Source organism: Pristiophorus japonicus, chromosome 3 (genome assembly GCF_044704955.1).
Source record: "Pristiophorus japonicus isolate sPriJap1 chromosome 3, sPriJap1.hap1, whole genome shotgun sequence".
Taxonomy (NCBI): Eukaryota; Metazoa; Chordata; class Chondrichthyes; family Pristiophoridae; genus Pristiophorus; species Pristiophorus japonicus.
In genome coordinates this window covers 64,574,926-64,595,608 of record NC_091979.1, presented here as the reverse complement: position 1 = coordinate 64,595,608, position 20,683 = coordinate 64,574,926, and the positions used below count along the sequence as shown (strand labels likewise).

General features: G+C 47.0%; 1 protein-coding gene across 2 annotated transcripts in view; it reads left to right on the top strand.

Annotated features, from left to right (window-relative positions):
* The first annotated feature begins 856 nt into the window (after positions 1-856).
* LOC139259738 (histamine N-methyltransferase-like) overlaps positions 857-20,683 on the top strand; it is a 150,178-nt gene continuing 130,351 nt past the window's right edge. For both annotated transcript variants that reach the window (XM_070875382.1, XM_070875381.1), the window contains exons 1-2: positions 857-908; positions 5,575-5,724. In XM_070875382.1, the coding sequence (XP_070731483.1) occupies positions 865-908; positions 5,575-5,724 (194 nt within the window). In that variant the 5' untranslated portion in view covers positions 857-864. The remainder of the gene's footprint in view (positions 909-5,574; positions 5,725-20,683) is intronic.

Genomic DNA, 20,683 nt, shown 5'->3' with positions numbered 1-20,683 from the left:
CTGGAAAGGGTGCAGAAGAGGGCCATGAGACTAATTTCAAGACTAAAGCATCTTAGTTACCAAGATCGGCTAAAAGTGTTGGGATTCTAAAAGGGGGATCTGATTGAGTTAATAAGACAATGAAGGGAATAGATAGTGTTCCAGCTGACAGTTTATTTCAATGAAATAGGTTAAGCAGGACCAGGGTCACAAATTTAATTTATGGAGGGCTGGATCTAGGTTAGACGTCAGGATTCTTTTCCCAGAGATTTGTAGACCTCTGGAACAAGCTACCGTTTCATGTGGTGGATGCATACACGCTGAATTCCTTGAAGCGAAAGCTGGATTTGTTTCTGGCTGCACGGAGATCACCTAGTACAGAAGGTAAACACTGCATGGAATTCAAAGCCAGAGTGATCTCCTGGATTAGTTTTGATCGCCTAGATAGGTCGGAGAGGAATTGCTCAGATTTTTTTCCCCCAAATTGACCAGGGTTTTGTTTTAATTAGGTTTTACCGAGGTTTCACAAGCTAGCCTGGTGCTTTTACGTACATATATTAAGAAGGTTCAGGCTGCTGTTTGACAGGACGCTAAGGTTGAGAAAGATTTTTGAGCGGGGCATGCAGGTGGCAGTTAATGTTGCGGACAGTACTAGAATGTTTCAAAGTTTTACGATTAAAGTACAGTTAACGCAATAATTGTGCAAGGCAAGGTCCACATTCTGATTTCAGCACACAACAACGTTCAGAGTGAACTGAACTGTTAACGTTTCTTAACAGCAGGAAACCAGAGATGGCGTCATCTAAGAAATCGCTTGTCTCAAACGTCAGCTCTTATTTGAAGACTTTTAACCTCTTCTTAGACCGTTCCATTGAACATCTGTGCATGCAAAAATTCATTGATGAGAATCTACCAGACGTAGTAGCCAGGTACGTCATGGTTAGAGTCTTGTACAAAATTAAGGAATCTGTAAAGGCTATATGACTTATTTATTTGGTAGAAACCAATCTTTATCTACTTAAAAATGGTTTTCTGTTACTTAAACATTAGGTTGCAATAGTTGGTAAAATTCATGTTCTGAATTAAAAGATTTTGGTCCATATATTCATGTATGCAATGTCTGCTTTTCGGGCAAAGTAATTATTTGTGCGACGTGATTATCTGCAGGAACATTTTTGTGTCCTGCTGCACATGTGTGTGGTCGTACCCATCCCTTTTTGCACATGTGCACCTGTTATGTATGCAATAAAGGTTAAAACTGAATACTGTTTAAATAAGCAAGGTACAACCTTGCTTCTGCTTTATTTTGGCCCAAAATGTCTGACTCACAAAATGGCTGGCCTTTTATACCAGAGCTGCACCATGTGCGTGCTGGTCAGTGGCCTCCAGCAATGATACCAACTGGTGGCCACAAACAGCATGTACATACATGACAATATCCTCCTCTGAGTGTTATCACAGTCTTTCACAGGTTGAGATGATCCGGTGCTTTACGCTCCCAGGTTGACCGTCTCAGTTCGATTCCGGCCTTGGGTGAATGTGTGGAGTCTGTTGTGGCTGGTGGCTGGATGGCTGACTCGTTGTGGTTGACAGTGGCCAGGTCAGGAATTGTAAGTCCATTTTTATTGAACAAGTTCGTGATGGAAATTCCAGGTTCACTGATGAGCCTTGAGTTCACTAAGTGCTGCTGGTAGGTTGATTGGTTGTCGACGGTTTCTTTGTCCGACTGCTCTGGCTCATCTATGCATTTCAGCTTTGTTTGATCCATGTGATTCCTGCAAGTTTGCCCATTCTTGAGCTGAATAACAAATACTCTGTTGCCCTCTTGGCCATGACCATACCAGCGACCCATTTGGGCCCATGACCATAATTCAGCACATATACAGGATCATTAACAGAAATCTCCCGTGACACAGTTGCGCGATCGTGGTACCCTTGTTGACTCTGTCTTCTGTCTTCAACATGATTACTTAAATCTGGGTGTACAAGAGATAACTTGGTCTTAAGATCTCTTTTCATCATGAGTTCAGCAGGCGAGACCCCTGTGAGTGTGTAGGGTCTCGTCCTGTAAATCAGCAGCATGCAAGACAAGCAGGTCTGCAGTGACCCTTGGGTTACTCTCCTCATGCTTTGCTTGATAATTTGTATTGCATGTTCTGCTTGCTTGTCGGACGCAGGCTTGAATGGTGCTGATTTTATATGTTTTATGCCATTAAGTTTTACAAACTTCTGAAACTCCTGACTGGTGAAGCACGACCCACCACCACTAAAAACATCTTGCCCAGAAAGGGACTTGCAAAATCTACATGGATCCTGAACCAAGGTTTGGATGGCCATGACCATAGAATCAGCGGCGATTCTGCTGGTGCTTTGCTGAGCTGCATGCAGGTGTTGCACTGATCCACGCATGCTTCCAATTCAGAATCAAATACTGGCCACCATACAAGGGACCTGGCGATGTGCTTCATCATCATTATACCAGGATGTGTGCTGTGTAACTCATGCACAACCTTCTCTCTCCCTTTCTTAGGCATTACAACTCGATTGTCCCACAATATGCAATCTGCTCGAATAGACAGTTCGTCCTTGCAATAAATGTAAGATTTGGCCTCCTCGCACATTTGCTTAGGTATGGCAGACCAATCCCCTTTGAGGATGCAACCGTTTTCCACCGATAATATTGGGTCCTGGCTGGTCCAGGTCTAAACTTGTTGAACCATGACAGGGGTACCGACACTCTCAAAAGCATCCATGATTAACATGAAATCTGCCAGTTGTGGCGTTTCCACCTCCAGTGTGGGCAACGGCAACCGGCTCAAAGCATCGGCACAATTCTCTGTGGCGAATGACATAATCAGAGGCAGATAAAGTCAGCGCCCATCTTTGGATGCGGGATGAAGCGTTGCTATTGATACCTTTGCTCTCGGAAAACCACGAAATGAGCGGCTTGTGATCGGTCTCTAATTTGAACCTCAGACCGAACAGATATTGATGCATCTTTTTAACACCATACACACATGCTAAAGCTTATTTTTCTACCATACTGTAGGCTCTTTCTGCTTTAGACAAACTTTTGGATGCATACGTGACCGGTTGAAGTTTCCCCGACTCATTGGCTTGTTGTAAGACGCAACCAATTCCTTATGATGATGCATCACAGGCCAAAACTAAATGCTTCTAATGGGTCATAATGTACCAGCAGCTTGTTCGAGTAAAGCAGATTGGTGGCTTTCTTGAAGGCTCTGTCTTGCAATGCGCCCCACACCCAGTTGTTGCCTTTTCTCAATAGAATGTGCAATGGTTCAAGTAAGGTGCACAATTTAGGTAGGAAGTTACCAAAGTAGTTGAGTAGACCCAGGAACGAACACAGCTCCGTCACTTTCTGCGGCTTGGGTGCATTCGTGATGGCTTTGGTTTTCACGTCAATAGGTCTGATGCCATCAGCGGCGATTTTCCTCCCGAGGAATTCGACCTCCGGTGCCATGAAGAAGCACTTTGGGTGTTTCACACTGAGTCCCACACTGTCCAAACGCAGTAGAACCTCTTCCATATTGTTCAGATGTTCCTTGGAGCCATGTTTGGTGATCAGGATGTCTTCTTCGAACACGACGGTTCTGGGAACGGACTTCAGTAAACTCTGGAACTCGCTCTATAAACCTCTCTGCGTCTCCACCTCTCTTTCCTCCTTTAAGATGCTCCTTAAAACCTACCTCTTTGACCAAGCTTTTGATCATCTGCCGTAATTTCTTCTTATGTGACTTGGTGTCAAATTTATTTGTTTTGTCTTATAACACTCCTGTGAAGCACCTTGGGATGTTTTACTACGCTAACGGCGCTATAAAAATACAAGTTATTATTGTAATCATGTTTTTTTAGTAAATAATAACCTGATATTTCTAAATCTAGCTGACTTATTATGTATTAAGAGAATATTTCAGGTTACTTTGCTTAAAGGCTGAGTGCAGACAGAGGTCCAACAACAGTCGATCCATTGATTTGCTCGGTCCCATGGAATTGTGATAGTTCTCAAACTGGAAGACTTGTTTAGCTCCACGACCTGTTCACTAGAATAATGCACAGACCATCCTATATTTCTGTGATGCGGGGCACAAGTTTGGTTTATGTTCGTGGCATCTGAGTCACCCCCATGTGAAGAGTTATGTAATTCCTTTATTTACTGGTGAGCTTTCATTCTTTGTAGATTTCATACACTAAGGCTGCGATACTCCCTACCTTGGTTGGTCTGTTGCGGCTTGGGTCAGTGGAGGGTCCCAACCTCGCTGCTGGCTCCAGACTTCTGTGCAGAAATGATTTTACGCTGATTGGGCTTTTAAACCCGCCCTGCACGTTTTGCGACCAATTGAAAGAAGCGGGTCGGATGACGTAATTTGATAACGTGTCATTAGCCAGTTTCCTGAAAGGAACGATATCCAAATTTACATTGACAGTTGTGCTGTTCGTGTTCTACAGCATTGAGCTGCTGCAAACGCTGACAAGCACAGAGGTGGATGGCTGCACCCAGGCTCTCCCACGATTCTCTCCACATGCCAGCAGTGGCTCAGTGGGTAGTGAACTTGCTTCTGAGTGGGAAAGTACAGGGTTCAAGGCCTATTCCAGGGACTTAAATGGATATTTGGACATTCTAGGTCATACAACCTTAAAGATACTTGAGCAAAACTGTGCAGTGATAGCTAGAGCAAATAGAGTATTGGAGTGTAGCCCTAGGGCAATTGAGTATAAGACGAGGTGAACTGTTTTGTTGTTGTATAAAACCTTAGTCAGGCCGCACTTGGATGACTGTGTCTAGTTTTGGTCTCCTCACATAGCAGTTGTTATTGAGGCTCTGGAAAGGGTGCAGAAGAGGGCCACGAGACTAATTTCAAGACTGAAGCATCTTAGTTACCAAGATAGGCTAAAAGTGTTGGGAATCGAAAAGAGGGATCTGATTGAGTTAATAAGATAATGAAGGGAATAGATAGTGTTCCAGCTGACAGTTTATTTCAATGAAATAGGTTAAGCAGGACCAGGGGTCACAAATTTAAGTTATATAGGGCTGGATCTAGGTTGGACGTCAGAATTCTTTTCCCAGAGATTAGTTTAACTCTGGAACAAGCTACCGTTTCATGTGGTGGATGCAGACGCGCTGAATTCCTCCAAGCGAAAGCTGGATTTGTTTCTGGCTGCACGGAGATCACCTAGTACAGAAGGTAAACACTGCAGGGAATTCAAAGCCAGAGTGATCTCCGGGATTAGTTTTGATCGCCTAGATAGGTCGGAGAGGAATTACTCAGATTTTTTCCTCCAAATTGGCCAGGGTTTTGGTTTAATTAGGTTTTACCGAGGTTTCACAAACTAGCCTGGTGCTTGTACACACATATATTAAGAAGGTTCCGGCTGCTATTTGACAGGACGCTATGGTTGATTATTGAGCGGGGCATGCAGGTGGCAGTTAATGTTGCGGACAGTACTAGAATGTTTCAAAGTTTTACGGTTAAAGTCCAGTTAACGCAATAATTGTGCAAGGCAAGGTCCACATTCTGATTTCAGCACACAACAACGTTCAGAGTGAACTGAACTGTTAACGTTTCTTAACAGCAGGAAACCAGAGATGGAGTCATATAAGAAATCGCTCGTCTCAAACTTCAGCTCTTATTTGAAGACTTTTAACCTCTTCTTAGACCGTTCCACTGAACATCTGTGCATGCAAAAATTCATTGATGAGAATCTACCAGACGTAGTAGCCAGGTACGTCATGTTTAGAGTCTTGTACAAAATTAAGGAATCTGTAAAGGCTATATGACTTATTTATTTGGTCGAAACCAATCTTTATCTACTTAAAAATGGTTTTCTGTTACTTAAACATCAGGTTGCCATAGTTGGTAAAATTCATGTTCTGAATTAAAAGATTTTGGTCCATAAATTCAAGTATGCAATGTCTGCTTTTCAGGCAAAGAAATTATTTGTATGACGTGATTATCTGCATGAACATTTTTGTGTCCTGCTGCGCAAGTGTGTGGTCGTACCCATTCCTTTTTGCACATGTTATGTATGCAATAAAGGTTCAAACTGAATACTGTTTAAATAAGCAAGGTACAACCTTGCTTCTACTTTATTTTGGCCCAAAGTGTCTGACTCACAAAATGGCTGGCCTTTTATACCAGTGCAGCACCATGTGCGTGCTGGTCAGTGGCCTCCAGCAATGATACCATCTGGTGGCCACAAACAGCATGTACATACATGACAATACCCTCCTCTGAGATCTTATCACAGTCTTTCACAGGTTGAGACGGTCCGATGCTTTACGCTCCCGGGTTGACCGTCTCAGTTCGATTCCGGCCTTGGGTGAATGTGTGGAGTCTGTTGTGGCTGGTGGCTGGATGGCTGACTTGTTGGAGTTGACAGTGGCCATGTCAGGAATTGTAAGTCCATTTTTATTGAACAAGTCCGTGATGGAAATTCCGGGTTCACTGATGAGCCTTGAGTTCACTAAGGGCTGCTGGTAGGTTGATTGGTTGTTGACGGTTTCTTCGTCCGACTGCTCTGGCTCATCTATGTGCCTCAGCTTTGTTTGATCCATGTGATTCCTGCAAGTTTGCCCATTCTTGAGCTGAATAACAAATACTCTGTTGCCCTCTTGGCCATGACCATACCAGCACCCCATTTGCGACCCTGACCATAATTCAACACATATACAGGATCATTAACAGAAATCTCGCGTGGCACAGTTGCGCGATCATAGAAACATAGAAACATAGAAACATAGAAAATAGGTGCAGGAGTAGGCCATTCGGCCCTTCTAGCCTGCACCGCCATTCAATGAGTTCATGGCTGAACATTCAACTTCAGTACCCCATTCCTGCTTTCTCGCCATACCCCTTGATCCCCCTAGTAGTAAGGACCTCATCTAACTCCTTTTTGAATATATTTAGTGAATTGGCCTCAACAACTTTCTGTGGTAGAGAATTCCACAGGTTCACCACTCTCTGGGTGAAGAAGTTCCTCCGCATCTCGGTCCTAAATGGCTTACCCCTTATCCTTAGACTGTGACCTCTGGTTCTGGACTTCCCCAACATTGGGAACATTCTTCCTGCATCTAACCTGTCTAACCCCGTCAGAATTTTAAATGTTTCTATGAGGTCCCCTCTCATTCTTCTGAACTCCAGTGAATACAAGCCCAGTTGATCCAGTCTTTCTTGATAGGTCAGTCCCGCCATCCCGGGAATCAGTCTGGTGAACCTTCGCTGCACTCCCTCAGTAGCAAGAATGTCCTTCCTCAGGTTAGGAGACCAAAACTGTACACAATACTCCAGGTGTGGCCTCACCAATGCCCTGTACAACTGTAGCAACACCTCCCTGCCCCTGTACTCAAATCCCCTTGCTATGAAGGCCAACATGCCATTTGCTTTCTTAACCGCCTGCTGCACCTGCATGCCAACCTTCAATGACTGATGTACCATGACACCCAGGTCTCTTTGCACCTCCCCTTTTCCTAATCTGTCACCATTCAGATAATAGTCTGTCTCTCTGTTTTTACCACCAAAGTGGATAACCTCACATTTATCCACATTATACTTCATCTGCCATGCATTTGCCCACTCACCTAACCTATCCAAGTCGCTCTGCAGCCTCACAGCATCCTCCTCGCAGCTCACACTGCCACCCAACTTAGTGTCATCCGCAAATTTGGAGATACTACATTTAATCCCCTCATCTAAATCATTAATGTACAGTGTAAACAGCTGGGGCCCCAGCACAGAACCTTGCGGTACCCCACTAGTCACTGCCTGCCATTCTGAAAAGTACCCATTTACTCCTACTCTTTGCTTCCTGTCTGACAACCAGTTCTCAATCCATGTCAGTACACTACCCCCAATCCCATGTGCTCTAACTTTGCACATTAATCTCTTGTATGGACCTTGTCGAACGCCTTCTGAAAGTCCAAATATACCACATCAACTGGTTCTCCCTTATCCACTCTACTGGAAACATCCTCAAAAAATTCCAGAAGATTTGTCAAGCATGATTTCCCTTTCACAAATCCATGCTGACTTGGACCTATCATGTCACCTCTTTCCAAATGCACTGCTATGACATCCTTAATAATTGATTCCATCATTTTACCCACTACCGATGTCAGGCTGACCGGTCTATAATTCCCTGTTTTCTCTCTCCCTCCTTTTTTAAAAAGTGGGGTTACATTGGCTACCCTCCACTCGATAGGAACTGATCCAGAGTCAATGGAATGTTGGAAAATGACTGTCAACGCATCCACTATTTCCAAGGCCACCTCCTTAAGTACTCTGGGATGCAGTCCATCAGGCCCTGGGGATTTATCGGCCTTCAATCCCATCAATTTCCCCAACACAATTTCCCGGCTAATAAGGATTTCCCTCAGTTCCTCCTCCTTACTAGACCCCCCGACCCCTTTTATAACCGGAAGGTTGTTCTTGTCCTCCTTCGTGAATACCGAACCAAAGTACTTGTTCAATTGGTCCGCCATTTCTTTGTTCCCCGTTATGACTTCCCCTGATTCTGTCTGCAGCGGACCTACGTTTGTCTTTACTAACCTTTTTCTCTTTACATATCTATAGAAACTTTTGCAATCCGTCTTAATGTTCCCTGCAAGCTTCTTCTCATACTCCATTTTCCCTGCCCTAATCAAACCCTTTGTCCTCCTCTGCTGAGTTCTAAATTTCTCCCAGTCCCCAGGTTCGCTGCTATTTCTGGCCAATTTGTATGCCACTTCCTTGGCTTTAATACTATCCCTGATTTCCCTTGATAGCCACGGTTGAGCCACCTTCCCTTTTTTATTTTTATGCCAGACAGGAATGTACAATTGTTGTAGTTCATCCATGCGGTCTCTAAATGTCTGCCATTGCCCATCCACAGTCAACCCCTTAAGTATCATTCGCCAATCCATCCCAGCCAATTCACGCCTCATACCTTCAAAGTTAGCCTTCTTTAAGTTCTGGACCATGGTCTCTGAATTAACTGTTTCATTCTCCATCCCAATGCAGAATTCCACCATATTATGGTCACTCTTCCCCAAGGGGCCTCGCACAACGAGATTGCTAATTAATCCTCTCTCATTACATAACACCCAGTCTAAGATGGCCTCCCCCCTAGTTGGTTCCTCGACATATTGGTCTAAAAAACCATCCCTTATGCACTCCAGAAAATCCTCCTCCACCGTATTGCTTCCAGTTTGGCTAGCCCAATCTATGTGCATATTAAAGTCACCCATTATAACTGCTGCACCTTTATTGCACGCACCCCTAATTTCATGTTTGATGCCCTCCCCAACATCATTACTACTGTTTGGAGGTCTGTACACAACTCCCACTAACGTTTTTTGCCCTTTGGTGTTCTGCAGTTCTACCCATATAGATTCCACATCATCCAAGCTAATGTCCTTCCTAACTGTTGCCTTAATCTCCTCCTTAACCAGCAATGCTACCCCACCTCCTTTTCCTTTTATTCTATCCTTCCTGAATGTTGAATACCCCTGGATGTTGAGTTCCCAGCCCTGATCATCCTGGAGCCACATCTCCGTAATCCCAATCATATCATATTTGTTAACATCTATTTGCACAGTTAATTCATCCACCTTATTGCGGATACTCCTTGCATTAAGACACAAAGCCTTTAGGCTTGTTTTTTTAACACCCTCTGTCCTTTTAGAATTTTGCTGTACAATGGCCCTTTTTGTTCTTTGTCTTGGGTTTCTCTGCACTCCACTTTTCCTCATCTCCTTTCTGTCTTTTGTTTTTGCCTCCTTTTTGTTTCCCTCTATCTCCCTGCATTGGTTCCCATCCCCCTGCCATATTCGTTTAACTCCTCCCCAACAGCACTAGCAAAACTCCCCCGAGGACATTGGTTCTGATTCTGCCCAGGTGCAGACCGTCCGGATTGTACTGGTCCCACCTCCCCCAGAACCGGTTCCAATGCCCCATTAATTTGAATCCCTCCCTGCTGCACCATTGCTCAAGCCACATATTCATCTGAGCTATCCTGCGATTCCTACTCTGACCCTTGTTGACTCTGTCTTCTGCAATCAACATGATTACTTAAATCTGGGTGTACAAGAGATAACTTGATCTTAAGACCTCTTTTCATCATGAGTTCAGCAGGCGAGACCCCTGTGAGTGTGTGGGGTCATGTCCTGTAAATCAGCAGTATGCAAGACAAGCAGGTCTGCAGTGATCCTTGGGTTACTCTCCTCATGCTTTGCTTGATAATTTGTACTGCACGTTCTGCTTGCCTGTCGGACGCAGGCTTGAATGGTGCTAATCATATATGTTTTATGCCATTAAGTTTTACAAACTTCTGAAACTCCTGACTGGTGAAGCACGACCCATTGTCACTCACCACTATGTCAGGCAGACCATGAGTCGTGAAAATGACATTGAGATTCTCTATGGTTGCCAGGGACGTACGGGATGACATGATTATGCATTCTATCCACTTCGAATAAGCATTCACCACCACTAAAAACATCTTGCCCAGGAAGGGAGCTGCAAAATCTACATGGATCCTGGACCAAGGTTTGGATGGCCATGACCACAGAATCAGCGGCGATTCTGCTGGTGCTTTGCTGAGCTGCATGCAGGTGTTGCACTGATCCACGCATGCTTCCAATTCAGAATCAAATACTGGCCACCATACGTGGGACCTGGCGATGGCCTTCATCATCATTATACCAGGATGTGTGCTGTGTAACTCATGCACAAACTTCTCTCTCCCTTTCTTCGGCGTTACAACTCGATTGCCCCACAATATGCAATCTGCTCGAATAGACAGTTCGTCCTTGCGACAAATGTAAGATTTGGCCTCCTCGCACATTTGCTTAGGTATGACAGACCAATACCCTTTGAGGATGCAACCGTTTACCACCGATAATATCGGGTCCTGGCTGGTCCAGGTCTTAACTTGTTGAACCATGACAGGGGTACCTACACTCTCAAATGCATCCATGATTAACATGAAATCTGCCAGTTGTGGCGTTTCCACCTCCAGTGTGGGCAACGGCAACCGGCTCAAAGCATCGGCACAATTCTCTGTGGCAGGTCTGTGGCGAATGACATAATCATAGGCAGATAATGTCAGCGCCCATCTTTGGATGCGGGATGAAGCGTTGCTATTGATACCTTTGCTCTCGGAAAACCATGAAATAAGTAGCTTGTGATCGGTCTCTAATTCGCACCTAGACCGAACAGATATGATGCATCTTTTTAACACCATACACACATGCTAAAGCTTCTTTTTCTACCATACTGTAGGCTCATTCTGCTTTAGACAAACTTTTGGATGCATACGTAACAGTTTGAAGTTTCCCCGACTCATTGACTTGTTGTAAGATGCAACCAATTCCTTATGATGATGCATCACAGGCCAAAACTAAATGCTTACGTGGGTCATAATGTACCAGCAGCTTGTTCGAGCAAAGCAGATTAGTGGCTTTCTTGAAGGCTCTGTCTTGCAATGCGCCCCACACCCAGTTGTTGCCTTTTCTCAATAGAATGCGCAATGGTTCAAGTAAGGTGCACATTTTAGGTAGGAAGGTACCAAAGTAGTTGAGTAGACCCAGGAACGAATGCAGCTCCATCACGTTCTGCGGCTTGGGTGCATTCGTGATGGCTTTGGTTTTCACGTCAATAGGTCTGATGCCATCAGCGACGATTTTCCTTCCGAGGAATTCGACCTCCGGTGCCATGAAGAAGCACTTTGGGTGTTTAAGTCTGAGTCCCACTCTGTCCAAACGCAGTAGAACCTCTTCCATATTGTTCAGATGTTCCTTGGAGCCATGACTGGTCATCAGGATGTCTTCTTGGAACACGACGGTTCTGGGAACGGACTTCAGTAGACTTTCCATATTTCTCTGGAATATTGCTGCTGCCGAGTGTATTCCAAACGGGCTCCTGTGGTAAAGAAACAGTCCTTTATATGTGTTAATGCACATAAGTCTCTTCGATGTCTCGACCAAATCTTGCATCATATATTCTGAGGTATTTGTGAACCACTTCCCTCTAGCTAGCTTCACAAACAAGTCATCAGCCTTCGGTAACAGATACTGATCTTGTTTCGAAACCCTGTTTATCATAGCCTTGTCGTCTCCACAGATTCTGAATGTGCCATCACTTTTCAGCACAGGAACAATGGGGTGGCCCATTCATTGAATTCTACCGGTGATATGATCCCTTCATGCTGGAGTCTGTCCAGTTCAATTTCGACCTTCTCCCTTATCATATATGGCACTGCCCGAGCTTTATGATGGACGGTTCTTGCATCTGAATCCACGTGGATCTGCACCTTGGCTCCCGTGAAGTTGCTGATACCTTGTTCGAACAGCGAGGTGAACTTGCTCAATGCTTGGGCACATGTCTCTTCCTCCGGCAACACCGTCTTCATGCTGTTCCAGTCGCATCTGATTTTCTCCAACTAGCTCCTGCTGAGCAGCGTTGGGCCATTGCCTGGAACAATTCACAGCGGTAACTCGTGAACCGCACCATTACATAACACATTAATTTGTGCACTGCCAATCACCTTTATCAGTTCTTTGGTATATGTGTGCAGATTGGCGTTAACAGGGCTCAGCCTGGGCTATTATGTCTGTAAAGTACCTATGAATGACTCCACGAGGCAATGTGTTGTACTCAAACTGTAGTGACCTTGGTCCTTTACTCGTAACTCCAGAATGACGCAGCCGCATGCTGGCTCCCCTTTTATACAGCCCCTGCCACCAGGGCAGGAAACCCCAGTCTCCACCAGTTGCACCCTCTAGTGGTGCCAGCATGTATATACACAGTGTATACCTTATTGACAGTGCATCATGTAACAAAGTCTCCATCTTATGCAATTATACAGTGACTACACAGAGAATATATCTATAGTCTGTGTATATAACATCACTCTCCCCCAAGTCCTTTGTGCCAACTACCTTTGCACTATATGCTCTGGCTTAGCTGTCCCCAGACTTAAGTGCCAATAGCCCTTGCACCTTGGGTGGCCTTTGACTTGGCTCTCTCCCTGTTAACCCCAAGTCCTTTTGTCACAACGTTGGGTAGTAGTTACCAGTTTGGATGGTTCGATGATACAGTGGTTCCAGTGGGTTCTGGGAGTGATCCATGTGCGTGTCCATGGCTACATACATCCATTCCCCCCACCCCCCCCGACCCCCACAGTGAGATCATGCAGTTGGCCAGTTACATTAACATATAGGATTAGACACAGTGCAAGTACAAAGAAAGGAAAAAAACATTTTTTTTTACAGTTTGGACCGTGACACCTTGGTTCAGTGACTTACATTTATTGCGTTTTATGGTTGTGCACCAGGATTGGGTAGATTGCATTCATGGTTCAGTTATGGTCAGTACTGAGGTAGCAGGTAGGCGAGGACACTAGTTCCAGAGCAACTGGACGGGGTCCTAGTCGTCTGATGATGGCATGCATCCCCTGCTAGCGGGGTGGGGTTGGTTTGCTCACCTAGCCAGGACTCAGGGTCTTTACCATTGCCTAGTGGTGGGCAGATCCATAGATGTGTGTGGCCTCCCTGTCCTCCTTGAGGGCTGCAGAATCATCTGCCTGCTCTCTAACGGTGTTGGGAACCTGGCTGTTCCAGGTCCCATTTGTGGAACTCGTTGGTTCTGACCTTTCACTCCCAGATATGGCCGAGGTAGCGACTGGGTCTGGGGGCTGCACCGTCTCCACCCGGGTGGTGGGCAACGGCGGCCGACTATACATATTGGCATCATTTTCGTTTCAAGGTCCATGGCGAATCGTGCCATCGGGTGCATGCAGCGTGGGATAGACCTGGGGCAGGGTATCAGGATCAGTGCCTTCACCCTCCTGAGATTGCTCTAATTGGTTCCCCGACATATTGGTCTAGAAAATCATCCCGAATACATTTCAGCAAATCCTCCTCCACCGCATTGCTACCAGTTTGGTTAGCCCAATCGATATGTAGATTAAAGTTGCCCATGATAACTGCTGTACCTTTATCGCACGCATCCCTAATTTCTTGTTTGATGCTGTGCCCAAGCTCACTACTACTGTTTGGTGGTCTGTACACAACTCCCACGAGCGTTTTCTGGCTTTTGGTATTCCGTAGCTCCACCCATACCGATTCCGCATCATCCAAGCTATGTCCTTCCTTACTATTGCTATAATTTCTTCTTTAACCAGCAATGCTACCCCATCTCCTTTACTCTCTGTCTATCCTACCTGAACATTGACTACCCCTGGATGTTGAGTTCCCAACCTTGGTCCCCACTGGATTCAAAGTCATTTACCGACTCCTCTGCTAGACGGTGAGTCGTATTTCTTTTACACATACGCTGGAGGTGTCCCTTTGTGTTACAGGCTTTGCATATGTACTCAGCAAACTGACACTGGTGAGCCCTATGGTTTACTCTGCAACGCCAGCATGGTGCTACTCGATTAGCACCCCTCGGCGGACTCTGAGTTCTGGAAGCCTGAGGTCTGTGCTCTCTGCCCTGGGCAGAGCCACATTCTACAGACTTGCCTGTGAAAGGCACCATTCTGTGTACAGTACTTGCCAGGTTTGAGTCCACAGGATGAATAATTTTCTTGGTGCTGCAGGTCGAGGTCATGAACGCCTGACTGGTGCTGCTGTCTGTGGTGTAGGCAGATAACAGCTTGTGAAGGAGGCCCTCATGGCCAATTCCCGTAATGAAGATGTCTCGCAATGCTTCATTGAGGTGCATGCCGAAATCACAAGGTGCCGCAAGTCTCATGAGGTCGGCAGCATATTTTGCAATCTCCTGGCCCTCAGGTCTGTGGTGAGTGTAGAATCTGTGCCAGGCTGTGAGGATGCTCTCTTTTGCTTTTAGTTGGTCGCGAATTAGTTCAGTCAGCTCATCATATGTCTTATTCTTGGCCTTTGTGGGTGCCAGCAAGTCCCTGACAAGGTGGTAGACCTCGGGCCCACAACTGGTCAGCAGTATAGCCTTGTGCTTCTCCGCCAATGTGTCTGTCTCCGTTGCCAGGTCGTTTGCCACGAAATATTGCTCGAGCCTTTCCATGAAGGTATCCCAATCATCACCCTCTGCAAAGTCTTTTAGTGTGCCAAAGGTAGCCATAATCGTGTGAAAGTCTGTATTCTTGTCGCCAGTTATTATTTCTGTAATGTTCCTATGAATGACTCTACAAGGCAATGTGTTGTACTCAAACTGTAGTGACCGTGTTCCTTTACTCGTAACTCCAGACTGAGGCAGCCACATGCTGGCTCCCCTTATATACAGCCCCTGCCACCAGGGCAGGAAACCCCGGTCTCCACCAGTTGCACCCTCTAGTGGTGCCAGCATGTATATACAAAGTATAAACCTTATTGATAGTACATCAGGTAAACAAGTCTCCATCTTATGCAACACAGAGAGTATAGCTATAGTTTGCATATATAACATGAGCCTCACAGTCTTAGTATCCCACAGCTTATTAAATGCCCTCTCGTTCATGATCGATTGACTCGCCCCTGTGTCCAGTTCCATTGATACCGGTATCCCGTTAAACTTCACATTAATCAAAATTGGTTTACTCTTGATTATGAAAGAGTACAGTCCATACACTTCCTTCTCTGGCATCGCTGATTGCGTATCCGGATCCGCGTTAATCTGGCTCTCATCCTCCACGTGGTGTGTCGCAGCTCGCTTGCTCATCTGCGGACACTTGCACTGGAGATGCCCCATTCTCAGACAGCCTTTGCAACTATATTGCTTAAATCGGCACTGCACCCCCACAATGCCAACACGGAGGAGTTGGATACATTCTGCTGGCGGACTTTGGCCAGCCACAGGTTTCGCGAACGCAGCCAAAAAGACCCTGCCACGTGTTGCTCTGCCGAACGCCGAATCAATCGCATTTACAGTACTTGCCGAGGTTCAATTCTTCACCGCTATTTGCTTTACACTCCTTTCCATCGTCATACATGATTGAGCGATCTGCTTGGACCTTTTTGAATCCAACTCCTCCATTGCCAAAAGTTTGCGCAGGATCACCTCGTGGTTGATACCGATAAAAATGAAGTCCCGTGGCATGTCTGCTAACACCGTCTTGAACTTGCATGGTCCCGCTAGACATCTCAGGTTGGCAATGAATTCCGCCACGCTCTGGCCCTCCGATCGAACGTGTGTATAAAACCTGTATCTCGAGATGATGATGCCGTTGTCTGGCTTAAGATGCTCACGTATCAATGTACACAACTCCTCGTACGTTTTCTCTGTTGGATCACTAGGCATGAGTAGATTCTTTATCAGACTGTAGATCTTTGAACTGCCTCCCTCCACGAATCGCTCTAAAAATCCAATCGTGCTCATTTTGCAAACAAAGGTTCTTATATTCTCGTCGCCAAATGTTTTGTATGCAATAAAGGTTCAAACTGAGTACTGTTTAACTAAGCAAGGTACAACCTTGCTTCTGCTTTATTTTGGCCCAAAGTGTCTGACTCAAAAAATGGCTGGCCTTTTATACCAGAGCAGCACCATGTGCATGCTGCTCAGTGGCCTCCAGCAATGACACCATCTGGTGGCTACAAACAGTATGTACATACATGACAGCACCACGTCCCCTTCTGTGCATGCACCGTACGCCACATTGCAGCATGACTCATGCTGTGTTCACCTCCGTGGATCAAAGCTTCGCAAAAGCTTGGATCGGAAGGGGAGATAGACGGGGAGAAAGGGGGGGCGCGGGGAAGAGAAGGGGAGAGTGAGAGGCTGAGATGGGGTGAGAGATAGAGAGATGGTGACAGAGAGGGAGGGGAAAAAGAGAGAGCGAGAGAAGTGAGACGGGGGAGAGAGAGAGGGGGAGACAGGGAGGGAGAGAGGGTGGGCAGAGGGAGAGCAGCAAGTGAGTCAGAGTGAGAAAGAGACAGGGACAGAGGGAGAGTGGGGCAGAGAGAGAGATGAAGGGCAGCGAGAGAGAGGGGCAGAGAGAGCGTCAGAGCGAGAAAGTGTGGGGGTGATAGAGCGAGAGAGTGTGGCAGAGAGAGTGGGGAAAAGAGATAGTGGGGCGAGAGAGAGAGGCAAAGAGATGGGGGCAGAGAGAGAGAGTGGAGCAGAGAGAGTGGGGCAATAATTGTTCAAGGCAAGGTTCACATCCTGATTTCACTAGATAACAAAATTCAGAGTGAACTGAACTGTTACCATTTCTTAACAACAAGAAACCAGAAATGGAGTCATCTATGAAATCACTCATCTCAGTCTTCAGCTATTATTTTAATCTCTTCTTAGACCGCTTCACTGAACATCTGTGCATGCAAAAAATCATTGTTGAGTGTCTACCAGATTGTTTAGAGTCCTGTACAAAACTAAGGAATCTGTAAAGACCATGGGCTCAATTTTCTCCAAGCCCATTTTCTGGCGCATTGCCAGAGTTGCGCCGCTTATTTAGGTCCAGAAATGCACCAGAAAAACATATCCAAACTTTCCCCGATGTTTCTGCTGTAATCCAGACCCACAAAGCATGGCCTGTCGCCTCAGGGGATGGAGCCTGTGGTCTGCGCCAAAAAATGTAGCCGGGCCTTCTGTGCATGCGCGTAAAAAAAACTCACGTTCTTGACGTCGCTGAAATGGCCACACATGCGCAGTAGAGTCCTCTCCTCTCTCCCACCCCCCCCCGCTCCCTTGAGTCTTGTGACCTCTCTCTCCCCCCTCCCCCGGCACCAAGTCTTCAGATCGGCTGTCTCCGACCCTCTCCAGTCCCTGAGTGAGGTACCTTCTTGGTCCGCTGTGGCCCCGAGTAAGTATCTTCCTGGTCCGCTGTGGCCCCGAATGCATGCCGGTCCCAGTCCGTTGTGGCCCCCGAGTGTGTGCCTTCCCGGACCACTGTGGCCCGAGTGTGTGACTTCCCGGTCCGCTGTGGCCCCGAGAGTGTGCCTTCCCGGTCCGCTGTGGCCCCAAGAGTGTGACTTCCCGGTCCGCTGTGGCCCCGAGAGTGTGCCTTCCCGGTCCGCTGTGGCCCCGAGAGTGTGCCTTCCCGGACCACTGTGGCCCGAGTGTGTGACTTCCCGGTCCGCTGTGGCCCCGAGTGAGTGCCTTCCCAGTCCGCTGTGGCCCCGAGTGTGTGCCTTCCCAGTCCGCTGTGGCCCCGAGAGTGTGCCTTCCTGGTCCGCTGTGGCCCCGAGAGTGTGCCTTCCTGGTCCACTGTGGCCCCGAGAGTGTGCCTTCCTGGTCCGCTGTGGCCCCGAGTGAGTGCCTTCCTGGTCCGCTGTGGCCCCGAGAGTGTGCCTTCCCAGTCCGCTGTGGCCCCGAGAGTGTGCCTTCCCGGTCCGCTGTGGCCCCGAGAGTGTGCCTTCCTGGTCCACTGTGGCCCCGAGAGTGTGCCTTCCTGGTCCACTGTGGCCCCGAGAGTGTGCCTTCCTGGTCCGCTGTGGCCCCGAGTGAGTGCCTTCCTGGTCCGCTGTGGCCCCGAGAGTGTGCCTTCCTGGTCCGCTGTGGCCCCGAGTGAGTGCCTTCCCAGTCCGCTGTGGCCCCGAGTGTGTGCCTTCCCGGTCCGCTGTGGCCCCCAAGTGAGTGCCGGTCAGATTGCTATCGACCGCGCGAGCCTCTCCGGTCCCGAGTGAGTGCCGGTCCAGGTCCGCTCTGCTTCCTGCCCCTAGCCCAGGCCGAATAATCGAAACTTATCAAGTATTGTAAATATGATTGATTCAGCGATCGGCAGAGTGGCACATGGCAGGGCATACCCGACTGCGTACGTGAAACCTGTGGCTGCCCAAAGTCCGCCAACGGGAATGCATCCGATTTCTCTGTGTTGACGTTGTAGGGGAAATCATCGGCACCAGCAGTGCTGATTTAAACAATACAGTTGCAAAGGCTGTCTGAGAGTGGGGCATCTCCAGTGCAATTGTCTGCAGATGAGCAAGCATGCTGCAACACACCACGTGGGGGATGATGGTCAGACTAGTGCGGATCCGGATTACGCAATCCGAAATACCAGAGGAGGAAGTGTATGGACTGTACTCATTCCTAACTAAGAACAAATCGATAATGATCAACGTGAAATTTAATGGGGTGCTGGTATTGATAGAACTGGACACAGGGGTGAGTCAATCGATAATGAGCCAGAGGGCATTTGACAAGCTGTGGGATACCAAGGCTGTGAGGTGCAGGCTGAGTCCAGTCAATGCCAAGTTGCGCACGTACACCAAAGAACTCATAACGGTTGGCAGTGCCATAATTAAAATGTTGTATGATGGTGCGGTTCACGAGTTACTGCTATGGATTGTCCCAGGCAATGGCCCAACGCTGTTCGGCAGGAACTGGCTTGAAAAAATCAGATGCGATTGGAACGACATCAAGGCCTTGTCATCAGAGAAAGCTATATGTGCCCAAGTACTGAGCAAGTTTCCCTCACTGTTCGAACCAGGCATCAGCAACTTCACAGGAGCCAAGGTGCAGATCCACGTGGACTCGGATGCAAGACCCGTCCATCATAAAGCTCAGGCAGTTCCGTATATGATGAGGGAGAAGGTCAAAATTAAACTGGAGAGACTCCAGCATGAAGGGATCATATCACCGGTTGAATTTAATGAATAGTCCAGCCCCATTGTTCCTGTGCTGAAAAGTGATGGCACAGTCAGAATCTGTGGAGACTACAAGGCTACAATCAACAGGATTTCAAAACAGGATCAGTACCCATTACCGAAGGCTGATGACTTGTTTGCAACGCTAGCTGGGGGGAAGTCGTTCACCAAACTGGACTTGACATCGGCCTACATGACACAGGTGCTGGTCGAGACATCGAAGAGACTTCCGTGCATTAACACACATAAAGGACTGTTTATTTATGACAGGTACCCTTTTGGAATTCGCTCTGCTGCAGCAATATTTCAGAGGAACATGGAGAGTCTACTGAAGTCCGTTCCCAGAACTGTCGTGTTCCAAGATGACATCCTGATCACAGGTCATGAGTCTGAGGAACATCTGAACAATCTGGAAGAGATTCTACATCGTCTGGACAAAGTGGGACTCAGACTGAAACGCTCGAATTGCGTCTTCATGGCACCAGAGGTCGAATTCCTGGGGAAGAAAATTGCTGCTGACGGCATCAGGCCCACGGACGCGAAAATCAAGGCCATCAAGAATGTACCCAAGCCGCAGAGTCTGACAGAGCTGCGTTCGTTCCTGGGTCCACTCAACTACTTTGGTAACTTCTTACTTAAATTGAACACCTTATTAGAACCACTGCACATGCTGCTAAGAAAAGGCAACAACTGGGTGTGGGGTGTGTCTCAAGACAGAGCTTTTGAGAAAGCCACTAATCTGCTTTGCTATAACAAGCTGCTGGTACATTATGACCCATGTAAACGTTTAGTATTGGCCTGTGATGCTTTGTCATATGGAATTGGTTGCATACTCCAACAAGCTAATGAGTCGGGTAAACTTCAACCAGTCGTGTATGCTTCAAAAAGTTTGTCTAAAGCAGAAAGAGCCTATAGCATGGTAGAGAAAGAAGTACTAGCCTGTGTGTATGGGGTTAAAAAGATGCATCAGTACTTGTGTGGTATTCAGATTGAACTGGAGACAGATCACAAGCCACTCATTTCAGTGTTCTCTGAAAACAAAGGTATCAATACCAATGCTTCATCCCACATCCAGAGGCGGGCGCTGATATTATCCGCTTATGATTATGTCATTCACCACAGACCTGGCACCGAGAATTGTGCCGTTGCCCACACCGGAGGTGGAAA